The 15,746-nt window shown below is 50.9% G+C and overlaps 4 protein-coding genes across 4 annotated transcripts; all 4 read left to right on the forward strand.

Moving 5' to 3' along the window:
- Nucleotides 1-536: 536 nt before the first annotated feature.
- Nucleotides 537-6,529, forward strand: LOC120903587. The gene is made up of 5 exons (XM_040313108.1): nt 537-1,790; nt 4,956-5,148; nt 5,217-5,456; nt 5,547-5,709; nt 5,784-6,529. Exons 1-5 carry the CDS (start codon nt 950-952, stop codon nt 5,931-5,933), a joined length of 1,587 nt encoding a protein of 528 aa, XP_040169042.1. The 5' UTR covers nt 537-949; the 3' UTR covers nt 5,934-6,529.
- A 923-nt stretch (nt 6,530-7,452) lies between these two features.
- LOC120902564 (probable DNA-directed RNA polymerase III subunit RPC6) lies at nt 7,453-8,618 on the forward strand. The gene is made up of 2 exons (XM_040311405.1): nt 7,453-7,918; nt 7,994-8,618. Exons 1-2 carry the CDS (start codon nt 7,520-7,522, stop codon nt 8,480-8,482), a joined length of 888 nt encoding a protein of 295 aa, XP_040167339.1. The 5' UTR covers nt 7,453-7,519; the 3' UTR covers nt 8,483-8,618.
- Nucleotides 8,619-8,741: 123 nt separating this feature from the next.
- On the forward strand, nt 8,742-11,761 carry LOC120902563 (zonadhesin-like). Its single transcript, XM_040311404.1, has 3 exons — nt 8,742-9,101; nt 9,167-9,364; nt 9,444-11,761. The coding sequence occupies exons 1-3, from the start codon at nt 8,993-8,995 to the stop codon at nt 11,393-11,395; spliced, it is 2,259 nt and encodes a 752-aa protein (XP_040167338.1). The 5' UTR covers nt 8,742-8,992; the 3' UTR covers nt 11,396-11,761.
- Nucleotides 11,762-12,010: 249 nt separating this feature from the next.
- On the forward strand, nt 12,011-14,449 carry LOC120903253 (ufm1-specific protease 2). The gene is made up of 3 exons (XM_040312553.1): nt 12,011-12,152; nt 12,245-13,466; nt 13,552-14,449. Exons 1-3 carry the CDS (start codon nt 12,114-12,116, stop codon nt 14,142-14,144), a joined length of 1,854 nt encoding a protein of 617 aa, XP_040168487.1. The 5' UTR covers nt 12,011-12,113; the 3' UTR covers nt 14,145-14,449.
- Nucleotides 14,450-15,746: the final 1,297 nt, after the last annotated feature.

A 15,746-nucleotide genomic window follows, 5' to 3' on the forward strand; every position in this document is an offset into this window, starting at 1 on the left:
CAGAAACAAGTCGAAATGTTACGTCCGTTGCGTTCGTGTACTCCAAAGTTCTTGGAAAGTAAAGGAAACATCAAAAACCAAACAAACAAAGCTATTTCATTAGATCATAGTAGCTCTGCTGCCTCGATAGTAAAATGCGCTCTGTCACTCTCCATAGTAACGGTAGGTAGCGCGCGCTACAAAAGCCCTTTTGGTATCTTCGCCACCTGGAGGGGGAAGCCGTCCGAGACTTCTTCAGCATTTGCGCGTTCAGCAAACGTCACCACGTCAGCGCCATTATCCTTTTACCACTACACATCGAAGGAGAAGGATGGCAAACGTATTGATAGCTTCCAAACACACGGGTTGTGGGAAGGGAACATGGACATGGGCACAGGGTGGCGTTGTTTTCGTTTCGCCCTGCTAGGCACGCGGATCGATAGCGCCTCGGTTGTTGTGTGAGTGCACCAAAGGATTGTTGCGCAGTGCGCATGGCCGAAGCAACTGGCATCCGACGAAGTCAGCACTACGCAATAGTTGCACACACTTGCCGACGACACGACGACCACGAGTTGTTGTAATCGCAAAGCAGGACCATTTTCGCCTGGCCAAGCGAACAGAAGGTTCTGACAGTCGGTTCCGGACAGTGTACCAGCAGTGCACACAGTACGCGACTCAGAGACAGAGAGTGCGGGTGGCTTCAGGTCCCGACAGGTTCCCCACGTTTCCTTTCCCTTGTGCTCCCTTTTTTGAGTGTGTGTGTGTTGGTTTTCCGATTTGTCTGCCCACTCGTCCCTGTGCAGTGATGCAACCACGAAACGCTGGCCTAGCTTGTGCTGGATGTTGAGAGTGGGCGCCCATACCAATCCGAAAGACCTCTGCTCCGTGTGTCCTGGTGTTCCGTGTTTCCACAGTGCTGGTTTGGGCGTTTGTTGTGGTCAATAGCCCTCTTCCACCGTGGCCGTGAGCGATGGAGACGACGGCACGCGTTCACCAGCCGAAGGCTGGCAGCTCGAGCTCGAGGCATCGGAGTTCCCGTGCAAGGCGCAGTGCGACTCCCCAACGGTTGGAGCAGTTGGAGCAGTCGGAGGCGCGCGGAATAGACGATGTGTCCTCCCAGCAGTCGCCCGACCAGGAGATGGCGATGGCTGACGGAACATCTAAAAATAGAACCACCGCTCCATCTCGCACCGTACGTCGACCGGACACACCGGAGCACAGTGGAGCGAGCAGCACTACAACGAATGCGAGCGGCAGCGTCACGGGAATGACCGTGCCCGATAGTGGTGCACTGTCGCGGGTGTCCCAAACGCCACGCAGCAACTCACCCGCCATCGTAACGACCGAGCTAGTGGCGGAACAAGCGCCGCCAGTCGCTAGTGAGGAGCCGGCAGCGGGCCCGCCGGCCGACAAGCTGCAGAAGGGCATCCTCGGCTACATGGACCGCCAGCTGAAGGTGCAGTCGCTGTCCGATTCGCAGAAGAGCCCGGCCCAGCGCAGCACCCGCAGCAGCACCCGGAGCAGCAACCTGGACAAGAGCCCGCGGCGAAAGCGCAGCAAGTCGGAGTCGCGTCGGCGCCGGGAGCGCAAGATACTGGCCGCGGGCGAGATGGAGGTCCGGCAGGCGAACGAAACGCTGATGCGCTACCTGAAGCAGTGCTCGGACTTTAACGATGCGTCCCTGTCGGGCGATCTGGAGATACCGGAACCGCTCGAGGATCGGCGCGTCCACCGGAAAACGAAGTCGCAGCGGGAGCGAAAGCAGCACCAGCCGCAGCAGCCGGACCACCGGTCAGGTGGCAGGACCCACGGTAGGTACCATTGCGTCGTTTGTCCAAAACCCGGAAAAAGTCTCGTGCGGCGTAAGGGAATGGAGAGAGAGAGACAGAGACATATAGAGAGAGAAGGAGAGCGTTACCGTTGGGCTATAATTAGAACCGTTCGACCGTTTTTTTTGTTGGGTTTGTTAGGATGTTTACAGGCAGGTCAGCCGGACCCTGGTTACCAAGGAAAAGCGGCTGCCGGACGGAGAAAGGGAGAGAGAGAAAACGAGTGAGCGAAAGAGAGCGTACGTACCAACAGGGCGTTTTGTGTTGGCGGCACCTCGATTTCGATTTTCCAACAGTGATGTACACGCGCGCGTGTGTGTGTGTGTGTGTGAAGGTAGAACCACACAGTGCCCTTAACTTGTACGGGCAAAAAAGACGCCTCCCAGCAAAGGGCTGAGTGGTAATTCGGCATTTTCTTCGCAGCACGCGCGTGGGTGTGCGCGGATCTGGGTTTCTTGGAATTCTATTAATACGCCGCCACTTCGCTAAGATTCGTCGAGCGTTGGAAACAGCGAGGCGTAGGCTGCTCTAGCACGGAATTCCTGATTTATTGCGTATTAGTAAACACAACAAAGCGTCGTCTTGTACGGATTCTTCAATGTTGATTTTCCCAAGGAGCACTAGATTACTCGTAACCGTGTTGCGGTCTTTATTAGATTAGGCACATTAGGAAATCGCAGACACGCGAGACTTGGTTTTGGGCTCCTTTGGTGGGTGACCTTTGGTCACGTAATACAAATTACAGCAGCAACTTCCTCAGGCAACATTTTTTGCGTCGTTTTGGTGTGTGGGATATTGGATAACGCTCTCAAGTTGATTACAATTTCATGTACTACCAAATACCTTTTTGTTTTTTGAAGAATCCTTAAGTGTCCAGAAAACCTGGAATTCTAAAAAACCGGCTATACCCGGATGAAAGAGCCAATGGCAATGGTGGTCTGGCAAATGCGTTAGCAAATCGATAGGAGACCCTTAATCCTGCGGATTTCTGAATCAATCATCTCTGCTCCTCTGTCCTTTGCTCGCGCCCGCAATATCCATCTGTCACATTTTATCTGACAGAACGCAAACGCTCAATCGAAATGCCATGTTCTCCCCCCTTTCTTTGGATACGTCATATCATCTCTGCGGGTTATCCTGCATTCCCAAATGTCCCGATGCGATGTTGCCTTCCCTTTCGTGTGTGTGTGTGGCGTGGGCGATGTATCCGTGAAAATCTGGGATGCCGGGGAGCCCCCCGGGGAGTGTTTCGTGGTGTGGAGTGCGCACGTACCCTTGATGCCGGCTGCTTTCGTTGGGCACCGCTGTCGCAATGACGTCACAACGCCCTACGTTTGCTCGTTCTCTCTCTCCCTCTTTCTCTCTCTTTTTGACGCTTGGTTAGGGTTTTATCAATATTATTGTGTCGCTCCGTTTTTGTTATTCTTCCATTCAAATAAGAAGAAATAAAACTCAGGGTGGAGTCGGTCCTCCGCCTTCCTCCAGCAGAATCTCTGACCGTCGAGTGCGTCCAAATTTAGCATCTGCCATCGAATGGGGCTTTGGTGCTTTGGTTGGACTGTTCTTTTTTCGGACCACCGGAGGCTCCCTTTTCAATGGCGAGCGGGACAAACAAACTTGGCGTGTGTGTGTGTGTGTTTCGTTACTAAAATAGGCAACAGCGAACACCCAGCCGGTAGGGAGCGAGGAGCGATTCTTCGATTTGATGCCTTTTCCTCGAGTGTGTTATCCTTGGAATGGGCCAATAAATAGCAAGAACGTGACGTTCTCTCAAGAAGATTATGGCTATTTTCGGTTTGAAGGGAGCTTTTGAAAGATTCAACGCGACGCCATTACTTTCCCACACCGTTGCCTGTTGACTTTGGGATCTTGGCGAAATAGAGGCGAGGCGATCTTTTTACCCATCGATGAGCTGGGATGAGACTTTTGTTGGTAAATTGTTCAAGTTTTACCCTTTTGCATTTTAGAACCACTTTTCAGAGACGAGATTTGTGTGTTGACCTTTTCGGGTTTTCCCAGCGAAACATGAGGGCCCCCTCATTGGCAGATCGAAATTCTTTAGACAAGGAGCTTTAGTCCCCTGTCGCTGCGTGTGGAGCAGCAAGGAGCGAAATTTATTGGCCCACCGTCTTCACTCCCCCCTGTCACATACAGCCTTTTTTCCCCCTTTATCATCTAACTTATCTTTCCCGAGACCGAACATTCGTACACACGATAACTCTCGCTCCCAACGCAATGATAACTGTGTTCCTTGAACTTTAGCCCACTCCGCCCTGACAGACGGTGACCTTTACAAGCTTGGCACAGCAGCACCGTTGACATTTAGCCGCGATAGAAGCTTGGAGGGCACGACCGGTTAGGGCTTAGAGGGTATGCGATGAAACTGTAAGCTTCGGTGCAGATTCGAGGCAAGAAAAATAATGATCTGACCTATCTTCGGTGCTACCGGCACAAGGGGTATGATAAGCGAAAGGACACAGGACTATGATAAAGAAGGCACACGCCATGATTACGACTTGGCGCGAGACTGTTTCTGCTCCCCCATGAACCCCAGGTCGCGGCACGTGAGCATTAGCTGATGGAGGTAATTAATTCCGCTGAAGATATGTGTAGGGGATGTGATGTTCCCCTTCATTCTCCCGAGCTTTCGCAAGGAAAATGAGATTAGCGCGGAAAACTCGTATAAGACGCAAAGCGTCGTTGTTCGTTTCTAAATATGGCACGGCTGTGTGTGTGTTGCGGTTTACTTTGCACTTCGTATGGCAAGGATTAAGGTTAATCTAAGAACCTAGCTGTGGGCGGTACAACGGATCCTTTGTAGGTAGAAAATCTTTCAGAGATGGTTTTTAATTAAAGAATCGTTTCGGAATTATTATGCAGAATGACATATCAGTATGCTGGAAATATTTAGATTCGCAATAAATGCCATAATACTGGGACAACCCGATAGTCTATTGTATATGAGCATCAATTCTAAACCGAACCGTCCTCCTCAGAATCAATGACTTGATTTTGTAGTTCCGTGATACTAATAAGTCTCAGAAGCCTGACATGACCACACAACCACAATATATCTTTCTAGTTATTTTCATATGTTGACTATCACGTCTATAATAGTTCTGCAATCAACTTTTCACCCTTTCTTAGCGGACGATCTGATGAGCTACCATGGCGAGATCTACAATCCCTTCACACCGGTCGTCTCACCGACGACCGAGGCGGCGGCCACGCGTATCGATAAGATGTACATACAGACTGCTAGCGGTTATCGACCAGTTGACAATACCTACTCCTACCACAAGTCTAGGGCACTAATCGGAGGAGACCCGGAAAGCAATAGGTAAGTAATTGGAGCAATTGTAAACAGCGGAAAGACATAACGCTCATCTCTAACGCGCTCTCCTGCAGCCATACGATAAGCACATCGGTACATCTGTCCTGTGCGGTGCAGCGCGTCTGGCATCTTCTCTCGACCGTCTGTCACGGTTTGCTCGGAGGCTTGGCCTTTGCCCATCTGCTGCTGATCTGCACGACCAAGCCGTACGATTGGGTCGATGCCTCGATACACCACTACTCGGCCTTTGCCGAGGTGTACGCCAACACGTTCTACTGTTTGGCCATCGTTTGTATGGTTTCGATATTCGATCGGTAAGTGTAGAAAGGGATGCACAACGGCACGTGCTTTTGCGACTAACGCTTGTGGCAGTTGTACTAATCCGATTTGCTTTACTTTTGTAGAATGGACATTGCGTACGGGGGCGATACGAACATCTCGTTCCGTTCGATCTTCATCATCATGATCTACGTGATGACGATCATACTGAGTCTGTCGGCTGGCACGATGGACGAACGGTTGTATGTTACCGCGTCGCTAAATGTCACCGTATGGGAAGAGGAATTGGTAAGTGAGGAAAATGCCCGAAACGTGGACTTTCGCTTAATACTAATATATTTGATCATCTCTCCAACGAACAGGAAACGAACAAGGTACTAAGTGTGTGGAATGCACTGTCGATCGCCCGAAGTGTCGGTGCCATCTTCGGCTGGCTGATCGTGGGCTTTCTACCGAACCAGGACAATCTGTACGACCAGCTGCTCGAGATGGAAAAGTATCAACTGCAGTAGGAAATGGCAAACGTATCATACACTCCAGCGTGCTGTACATACTACCTGGGCTGGAGGGGACACACAAAGTACTAACCAAGAGTTACTGAACAATAATCACGCTTATGTCACTGTGGTGTGCAGCGAGTCACACAGCCCGTTCGCGTGCGCTCGGGGAGTCGTGAGCTTGCGGGCAAATTTAATGTAGTACATACATACCGTAGTAAGAAGTTGAGGTGCGTATCATTTAAAAGTATTACCGTTCAGGAAGCTAGCAGGAAGCGGTTGTGGTAGCATTTACGTGCAAAACCAAATCAGGATGTACTGTGGGGTAGAATGTGGCATATTAGCGAGGGATAGTGCAAACTGGGAACGACTGATAATCATTGTTGTGGTGTAATCAAAATGATAGCAATCGTGATGCGGGTGGGGTGGGTGGTGAAAGTGGTTATTTCCACTGGTTCCGCGGTGGAGGCGTTGCAAGTTAGCCGAAAGGATATTAGGATATTGAGACAATTAATTAATCTGTAAGCTGTACTGTTATCATACAACCATGTATCACGCTAAGGCGAATGTTCTGATTTCTCGTACACCATAAACGAAAGGGGACATTAATACTGGGCTAAGGTGTATGTGTTTGTCTATGATGAGTACTCGCAATATCACATTTATATGAAGAGATCGGTTGCGTTTAAAACAGATTACCATGAAATGCAAATAATTTTCATTAAACTTTGCTATACAATTCTAGTCCTGCTATCTGCTATACACACTATTGTAAGGAGTAACGGACATTAGACTAGACAACCTGGAGGAATATATTTCTACGCTGAATATTTAGGTCGAATTTATAAATAATCGCTCTTATCAGTGCGGTAGTGATATTAGTTGCTCGAGATTGAAATAGGTACTGTATGAGTTCCTGAACCGTTATGAAGCCCGATATAATACCCTCGTATAATCATTGAACCGGAATAGAAAATGAGTAGTTTCGGGACCAAGATCGGATCGAATGCAGGTCTACGAACGGTTTGGGAATCAGGTCCAGTCCCAGAACCAATACAGATTCAGTGTGTCACTTCCAAGTCTGGTATGGATATGGGATCTATTGATGGTATGGATTCTGCATCATTACAGGACCAGTATGGCTGCAGGATCACTCCTAAGATCAATATGGGTTCATGATCATGGTTCAGAAATGTCATGACATATGGATCAACATGGACTCAGGCATTATAGGAACTGTAGTCGTAGCAAGTAATATTTGAATGGTTTTTCTTTAAACAACTTTTTCAGCACCTAGTAGTATTTTTTTCCCGCGGACATTTTTAGTGAAACCCTATAACCGGGACAAATTGATTTGAGTGTAAACAAATGTCTGGTAAAAATTAAATCTTGCTTAACCCAAACAAATCGTTCAAATTAACGGCTTTTGTCGGATATTTCGCTATGAACGCCCAAGGTATCTATGCGTGCAGCCTTCTCCGACAGCCGCACCACAATTGTCTACACCTTGGCGCTTGGCGCAAAACGTCAGCCGCGGAATCGCACACGCGCAAAAACAATAACAAAACCACACGTCCGTTTTCCAGGTGCCGGCTAGCGCGATGGACGAAATCGCACAGATTGGGTTTCAAATCATTGCCTTGGCCAAGGACAAACCGGAAGGCATCAACAACGATGATCTGGCGGAATCGCTCCAGTCCGTACCGCCGGAGCAGCGCGTGCAAGCGCTGAACAAGCTGCTACAGGAGGCAGTGCTGGAGATACTGAAGAAGGGCAACACGCTGATCTACCGGCTGAAGGATCCGGGCAAAAAGTCGTCCGCCCCGAAGGACATCGACAATGAGGAGCGCGTCATCTACAACATCGTGGAGGAGGGCGGCAACAAGGGCATCTGGATACGGGACATTCGCGTGAAGTCGAATCTGGTCATGACGCAGCTCAACAAGGTGCTGAAGCAGCTGGAGAACAAGAAGCTTATCAAGGCGGTCAAATCGGTGAATGTAAGTAATGGTCGGGGTGTTTTGTGCGCGTGATTTGCTGCCATACTGATATTACAATCGTCTTCCAATTCGCAGGCAAGCAAAAAGAAAGTCTACATGCTGTACAACCTCGAGCCGGATCGGTCCATAACCGGGGGCGCCTGGTACCAGGACCAGGACTTCGAGGCCGAGTTTGTCGACGTGCTGAATCAGCAGTGCTTGCGGTTTCTGCGGCAAAAGCGCGAAGTGGCGAAGGGCAGCGGCGAGGGACCACTGGCCGTGCAGAAGCTGTCCGAATGTTCGGTGGCCGACGTGCACCGGTTCATCTCCGATCTGGGCATTAGCAAGATCAGCCTCGACGAGGACGATCTGGAAACGATACTCAAAACGGTGGTGTACGACGGCAAGGCCGAACGGGTGGCCCAGATCAGTGGGGGTTTCCTGTACCGGGCGATCGAGACGCCGATCGCGGCGCCCGGGTTGGTGCAGATGCCGTGCGGCATCTGTCCGGTGGTTAAGAACTGTGCCGACTGTGGTGAAATCACGCCCCAGCTATGCACTTACATTAGCGAGTGGTTAGATTGAGCGCACGGGTGATAGTGGTGCGGATGGGCTGGTGAGGGGCACACCACCCTAAAAAGTGGCCCCATTTACGTATAGGTTTCGTTAAGATATGATTCAACAGCAAAATAGACAAACTAAACATGTGAGAAGAAGCAAACAAAATCGCCAACAGAATGACTTCTTGCCAGCCAGCAGCAAGCCTTAGTTTTGCCAACACGCTTTGCCGTTTATGTTACTTGCCTCTCGGAGAACTTAAGATAGATATGGTTGCTTTGACTGGTCGACGGGTGGCACTCTCACACAACCAGCTCGCTTATCGCGTTTTGTATCGTAGTGCGCCGTTTAAAAAGGCAGCAGGAAAGTGTGGTCTTTTGCAGTGGAATTTCATTCCATTGTCGCATGCTGACCGACCGCTGCCCGCTTTGATAAGCAAGCGCCGTTGCGTTAGTCCGTTTCAACTCGTCCTCGGGTGCACAACTGTCGCTGTTCGCTGGGACTGTGAGTGCATATTGCAGCCGAATTCTACCACCAATGCTGTTATCAAGAAGCTCGAAGGGAGCAACCCTGCTTGGGGGGTTGTTGTGGATCGTTTTCTTCGCCAATTTGGTCGCTGGCCAATTAACCCTTTACGGCTCGAGAGGTAAGTAGGAAGCAATCGTTCGGCATACATTAAACGCCATTGATGAGTTTTTGTCCATCCGAAAGCGCCCTCCATGCGTCGTCCGCTCACTAGACAGTTGGTGGGGCAATGCCCTGCGCCGTACTTCCCGAACGGGGAGGCGAAAATTCGAAACCGTGGCCGAATGATGCGCTTCGACTGTGCGTACGGGTTTAAGCTGGTCGGCAATCGGTACTCCAACTGCCAGAACGGTCGCTGGGACACATCGATACCGGTTTGTGTGAGTAAGTGTACCCTCCTCTCCGCGAAAACATGTTCTACGAAAAGTGGACACTGTGTAATATTGAACCCCTTACTTACCAGAATCCGGATGCAGCCTGCTCGCCCCAATAGAGTCCGGCCACGTGCTGTACGAGATGAACAAAGCGTCCGCCTTTCTGTCCTGCTTTGAGGGGACCGAGCTGGCCGGCTCGAGAAACGCCTACTGCAACGGGACGCACTGGGATCGACCGCTCGGTATCTGCCGGCGTACGGGACAGGCGACACCGACGGCCTGCGACTTCGAGACCGAGTCGCTGTGCGGCTGGTCCAACGATGCGCTGCACGATTTCGACTGGAAGCGCAGCGACGGTACGCTGAACCCGCGCGCACTCCGAACCGGGCCCAAGTACGACCACACCACGATGCAGCCGAAGGCGGGCCACTTCATGATAGTGGATTCCGGCGAGCAGCTAACGAACGATACGGCCCGCTTCATATCGCCGCTGTTCGAGCCGGAGCTGAGCGTCGGTGCGTGCTTCCAGTTTTACTATCACATGTACGGGGAGTCGGTCGGCACGCTGAAGGTGTTTGTGAAGCCGATGAGCGCCGACCTGTACGATCTGCAGCCGGTGTTTGTGCAGCGGGGCAATCAGAAGAACGTTTGGCACGAGGGTCACGTTGAGGTGGGCCAGCAAGCGGAGCGCTTTCAGGTGGTGATCGAGGCGAGCCTGGGCATGCGCTACAAGAGCGACATTGCGATCGACGATGTGAGCTTGCTGCAGGGCGACAGTTGCCGGGTGGCGGTCGAGGATGGCGAGGAGCCACCACCGGCCGAGGTGGAGAACGTGCCGGTGAAGATAGAGTCGTGCGAAAACCGGTGCGGAAGCAGTATGGCCGCCGTGCTGAACGCGAACGATACGATTGTGCACTGCGACTGCCACGAGGACTGTGTGACGAGTGAGACCTGCTGTCCGGATTACCGGGAACGGTGCGTTTTTCAGGTAGCGGTTGGAGGGAGTAACGTAAGTACGACCACACCCGTTCCTGTACCGTCGACGTCTACCACGGTTAGGACAACTACGGCAAAAGCTGCTGCCACTACGTCTACGCGGCCGGTGACAACGACTTCCACAACGGTCAGTAGCACTACTACCACCACTACCACCACCACCACCACAACCACTGCAAAGCCAACAACGTCAAGCGCTACTACGACCAGGAGTACCACTACAAAACCATCCACGACGTCCACTGTCTCCACGACAACCACGAAGAAGTACAATCTACGCCCAAGGCCTAGTCTCGTTCCGCTTACCAATCGACCACAGCTGCCACCAACAACCACACCAGCTGCAACGACTCGCAAAACAACTACGCCAACGACCACAGCCACCTCCACAACGGTGACAACGACCATCCCCACCACCACTCAATCCGACCTGGTGGCGGTTGAACAGTCCGTGCCATCAACAACCGAGGAGGTGATAATGCCCGGCCTGGCCATGGCCCCACTGCAACCGGTAGAAAAACTCCACTCCACTCCGAGTCTGATGAAGTTCTTCGTGTACGCCATATCGACCGTAGTGCTGTTTGCGTGCATTTTAAGCGCTGCGTACCTTTACGCACGACGGTCGCGTTCCAGCGTGCTGGCAAGGTTGAAGGAAAAATCGCAAAAGAGTGGCTTCGAGGACATCCGGTTTCTGGCTGGCGATGAAGACTTAGACTTTAACATTACGCACGGGCGCGATGTGGAGGAGGGAGAGGAGGTGCTGGAAAAGGAAGGCAAAGGGGAGGCAAAAGCAAAACAGGAAACCAAACCAAGCAAGAAGGACGCAAAAGCGGACATCGTAAGGATGGCAAAGCAGGAAGATAAGAAGAACCTTGCCACACATGGGCGCGGAGAAGAGGACAGTAACACCGATAGCGACGCGTCGACGGATGACGATGGGGCGGGCGGTGGTGGTGCGAAAAGGACACATGGGAAGCCGAACAAAAAAGCGTACCAGAAGTATGTAAAACATCACGACGAGGATATGGCATCGAGCTTACTGTGAGTGTGTTGATAAGAGCGGTAGTGGACAGCGTCACCATCCGGCGGGCACGTACCGCGGGGAATTCCGATAAGCAAATGATGCCGTTCTCTTGGTTTGCTTCTCCTTCTTACCCGCTCGCTGCCGAGCATAACAGGAAATTATGATGCGCAAATGCTGCGATAAAGATGCGATTGTAGGAAAGTGATGAACCCCGCGGGGTGCGGGACACAAAAACGAAAGTGAAATGTTTTTAGGCAGATTTTTTTTTGTATTTCTCTTGAGGGTGAGTTGGTGTGAGTATTTATTGAATGTAAACTGATACTGCATGGCGATGAGCGAAAGTACACTTTTTATTTTGAAAATAAACGACTTTACATTCAAACCAAAGTAGGCGAGCACGTGTGCGTTCCCTGTCTCTACAATGGGAAGAGACTGCTCACGTTCATTTTGTGAAGGGACAACAAAAGAATAATATTTTATCCGTTGATCCCATTTCAAGCCAAGACATTATTTGAAATATTTTAAAATGTATTTTAAAATATTATAGAAAACAATAAATTACAAAAAAAAACAAGTTTATCATTTTGTCCACTCATGCAATGACGGCGTCCCATTGTCAACTACGTGTCATCTGTTGTACGTGTCACTTTCGCTGCACGAAAACAATCTTTTGGTAGTGTGTTGTAATTTCGGTGTCGGTGTGTGTATTGCGTTTGTTGTTTTTCATTTGGATCGCAAAATGATTGTAAAATTACGAATATCCGAGCACGTTAAGAAGGTTAGTAGCGGAATGTCTCTCTGCCCTTGGTTTCCTTCTGTACCGCAACTCTTCTCTACTCCGCTAACCCATTTCCCCTCTTCGTTTTGCAGCGCATTTGCGATCCGACGTTTGCCTCGTCACCGGGTACGGGCGAGCTGTACGGTACCATCTGTGACGGTGTGCCGACGGTGATCGGGTTTGCCCGGGTGCTGAAACAACTGGCCGAAGCAGCGACGGTCGACCCAGATGCGGCCGAAAAGTGCGCACCCGCCGATACGCCCGCTCCCATCCAGCACAGCCTACCGAGCGGGCTGGATCTGATCGGCTGGGTCAAGACGGGCCCGTACGCCGATCCGACCGACTTTCTGCTCAAAGCCGGCCCAGACGCGTTCGTGACGGACAATCCGGTCTACCTGCACTACACCGGCGAACCGGGGGCCGACCTGCAGACGTTCATTTTCGAGCAGCGCAAGTTGCAGTCGGTCGAGTGCGTCCTGTTCGCAGACGAGTTCCTGCACCGGGAGTACTACCTGCTGCGGCTCCAGTGCACGCTGACGCTGGTGTGCGAGCAGACGGAAAAATCGGTCTGCGAGAATGCGTTCCGACTGCGGCGACAGCTCGGGTCGGGCAGTGTGGCGTTTACTGTGCCCGCTGCTGCAGGCGTGATGCTGAGCGACTATGCTGTGACGGGCATCGATAAGGAGGAGAGCGTTGAAATGCTGCACGCAATGGTCACGGCACCGAAGCCGGAGCAGGACGATGGGTTCGGGGTGGCCGGTGGGCGTGTGAAAGCGAAAAAGGTGCCGGTAAGCAATAAGGCGCCGAGCGGCTATCGGGTGATCGATTTCGGGCTGCTGATCAAGAAGTCGAAGGACGAGGTGGACGAAAAGTTGCGCCGGGAGGCGTGCAACGTCACGATTGACCGGCGGAACGAGGCGCAAACGGTGAAGGTACCGTTTCAGGTGGACTGTCTCAGTATGGTGCACCGGACGAAGAAGCTGGACAAGTGTTTCGACAACATGGTGGAAAGTGTGGACTGTTCGCTCGGGTTGATCGAGGCCGCACTGCTCGAGCAGCTGCGGCACCAGAAACGGTTGTACGTGTCCAAGTGCTACCATATGCTGCCGCGGGAGCTGGGCCACTTTGTGACGTGCGTGTATCCGCTCGGGGAGGAGGTGAGCGAAACGGACTCGTTTCTGGAGCGGCAGCGCGCTAGCATGCACAAGCAGTTTGTGCTACCGCTGAACCGGCCCTACTTCCGGAAGGGCAATGCGCACCGGTTTGGACCGAGCAAGGTGCTGATCAATCCGCACGAAACTCTCACCGTGCCACGTAAGTCGGGAATGGCCAATAATTGGTTTTCCAACTGAAAAATCAAATTCCAATAACGCTTTGTTTCTTTTCTTGGACTATTCAGATCCAGAGGGCAGAACCGCGGTTGTGGACGGTGTGTACACCTACCATCACTACATGCAGGACAGCTTCGACGATAACGGCTGGGGCTGCGCGTACCGGTCGCTGCAAACGCTCGTCTCCTGGTTCAACCTGCAGGGGTACAGTTCCGGTCCGATTCCGACCCACAACGACATACAGTCCTGCCTGGTGCGGCTCGGCGATAAGCAGCGGCCCTTTATCGGGTCCCGCCAATGGATCGGTTCGACCGAGGTGTCCATGTGTTTGAGCGGACTGCTCGGGATCGATTCGCGCATCATGTTCGTGATGCACGGCAGTGAGCTGGCGTCGCGTGGCATGGAGCTGCTGCAGCATTTCCAGCAGGAAGGCACTCCGATCATGATTGGGGGCGGCGTGCTGGCACACACCATACTGGGCGTCTCGATGAACGCGGAGCTGGGCGAGACCAAGTTTCTGATACTGGACCCACACTATACCGGCCCGGACGAGCTTGGTCCGGTACTGGGGAAAGGGTGGTGCGCATGGAAGGGAGGCGACTTTTGGGACAAAGTCGCCCATTACAACCTATGCATGCCAATACGTCCGAAGCGATTGTAAGGGATGGGGGTGACAGGGTCGGAGATATGCTTTTTTGTGTGTTTATGATGGCGCGCCGGGAAACCGTTTTTTTTTTGTTTGTTTCACACATGTTTCTCGTCTTTATCGTCTGTATAATTGTTGTTGCTTAAAAACATGTTCTCCCTCTATTTAAAATCACTTTTTTGTATTCAAATTCGGGATAGGGCTCTCGTGCTGTGTACGATTTACGCGAGAGAGAGTGTTTGGCCAGTTTTTAAAAACGTTGGCCGATCGACTGCAAACTATATTATAATAAAGCACTTTAAATGTTTACAACTTTAAAATACTATCTTGTCAATTCTGTCCTAAGGTATCTTTTTGTCGTGTTCGTTTATAAGTTACCACCACATTTGGGGCCACTCGGGTGCTCTATTACAGTGATCTTCAACCTGTGGTTCGCGGGTTCTACAAAATATTGCAGAGCACTGAAAACGCTTCACATTCGGAAAGGTCACAGCATGACTGTGTAGATCGTTTCGTTGCGGTAGACTATGCATTTATGACACACATTCTTCCAAAAGTTCAAGTTTAGTTTATTTTTTTCAATTAATTTATCTATAAATGTATTCCCTGTTGCTTAAATTCAGTGCTGTAAACACTGTGGGGAAAGAAATCTAACAGTTCCAGAGTCGAGATACACACTCCCATACATTTTAACGTTTTGGCATAAGTTTCAACGCCCAGAACAGAGTGAGTGTCAATTCCCAGCTCGAGATGTCATAGAATTCAGAAACAATTTTAGGATAAAATTAAATTTTAGAATAAAAGAGCCAGCATCATCTCCGTTATCTTAAATGTCATCTTCATGGACTGATAGTGTCCCCTAGATATGGATTGTGTTTCCCAGTAACATTTAACGTTTCTAATAGGTATTTTTGAATTAACTTAGATCTTGACTAAATGGGCCTAAATTGTACGAAGTCTTGTTCCTAGAGTCGAAACCTGCCGGTGATGCACAGGTGCGCAGAAGCGTTAGTGGGATTGTCATATCAGTCACATGACAACGGACAACCAAGCACAAGCACAGAGCCTTGAGATAGTTCAAACGATCCGAAAAGATGTACAAAGTCCTGCGGCTCTAAGGTGACTTGATTGCGCGAACGCCGTTGCTTTGATCGTTGCGCTGAACCGTCCACCGTTCTGGGTACGCCAGTTCAGTGGGCCAAGCGTTTGGAAGCGTTTTAGAAGTGCCTGATATGTAAGGAAAGCTTCTCAAGGTTTACCAACTTTCTGCTGTTTACTTGTAACACAGCTCCGGAGACATTCCGCAAGCGTGTAAACAATATAGCACCCTGCGTGGCACGTGGCTTGTGCTTGCGCAACTACCCTCTCACAGTGTGGCGTCTTATTGCGCAATCAGCAGTAAAGCAACGTCATGGCACGCACTGATGCAAAGTTGCACCTAAAGTAGTTGTAGCGTTCCGGAGCTGTTGGACCTGTAAAATGTTGTAGCATCGTTTATTGAACTTTCGAGAGACTCTGGATGACTCCGTAGAAGGTACGGTAGGCTCAACAGCAACAGCAGCTCTTTCTCATATGATCGTTATGGGGTAAAACGTAGCCGGATATGTTTTTACCCTC

Source organism: Anopheles arabiensis, chromosome 3 (assembly GCF_016920715.1).
Source record: "Anopheles arabiensis isolate DONGOLA chromosome 3, AaraD3, whole genome shotgun sequence".
Lineage (NCBI taxonomy): Eukaryota > Metazoa > Arthropoda > Insecta > Diptera > Culicidae > Anopheles > Anopheles arabiensis.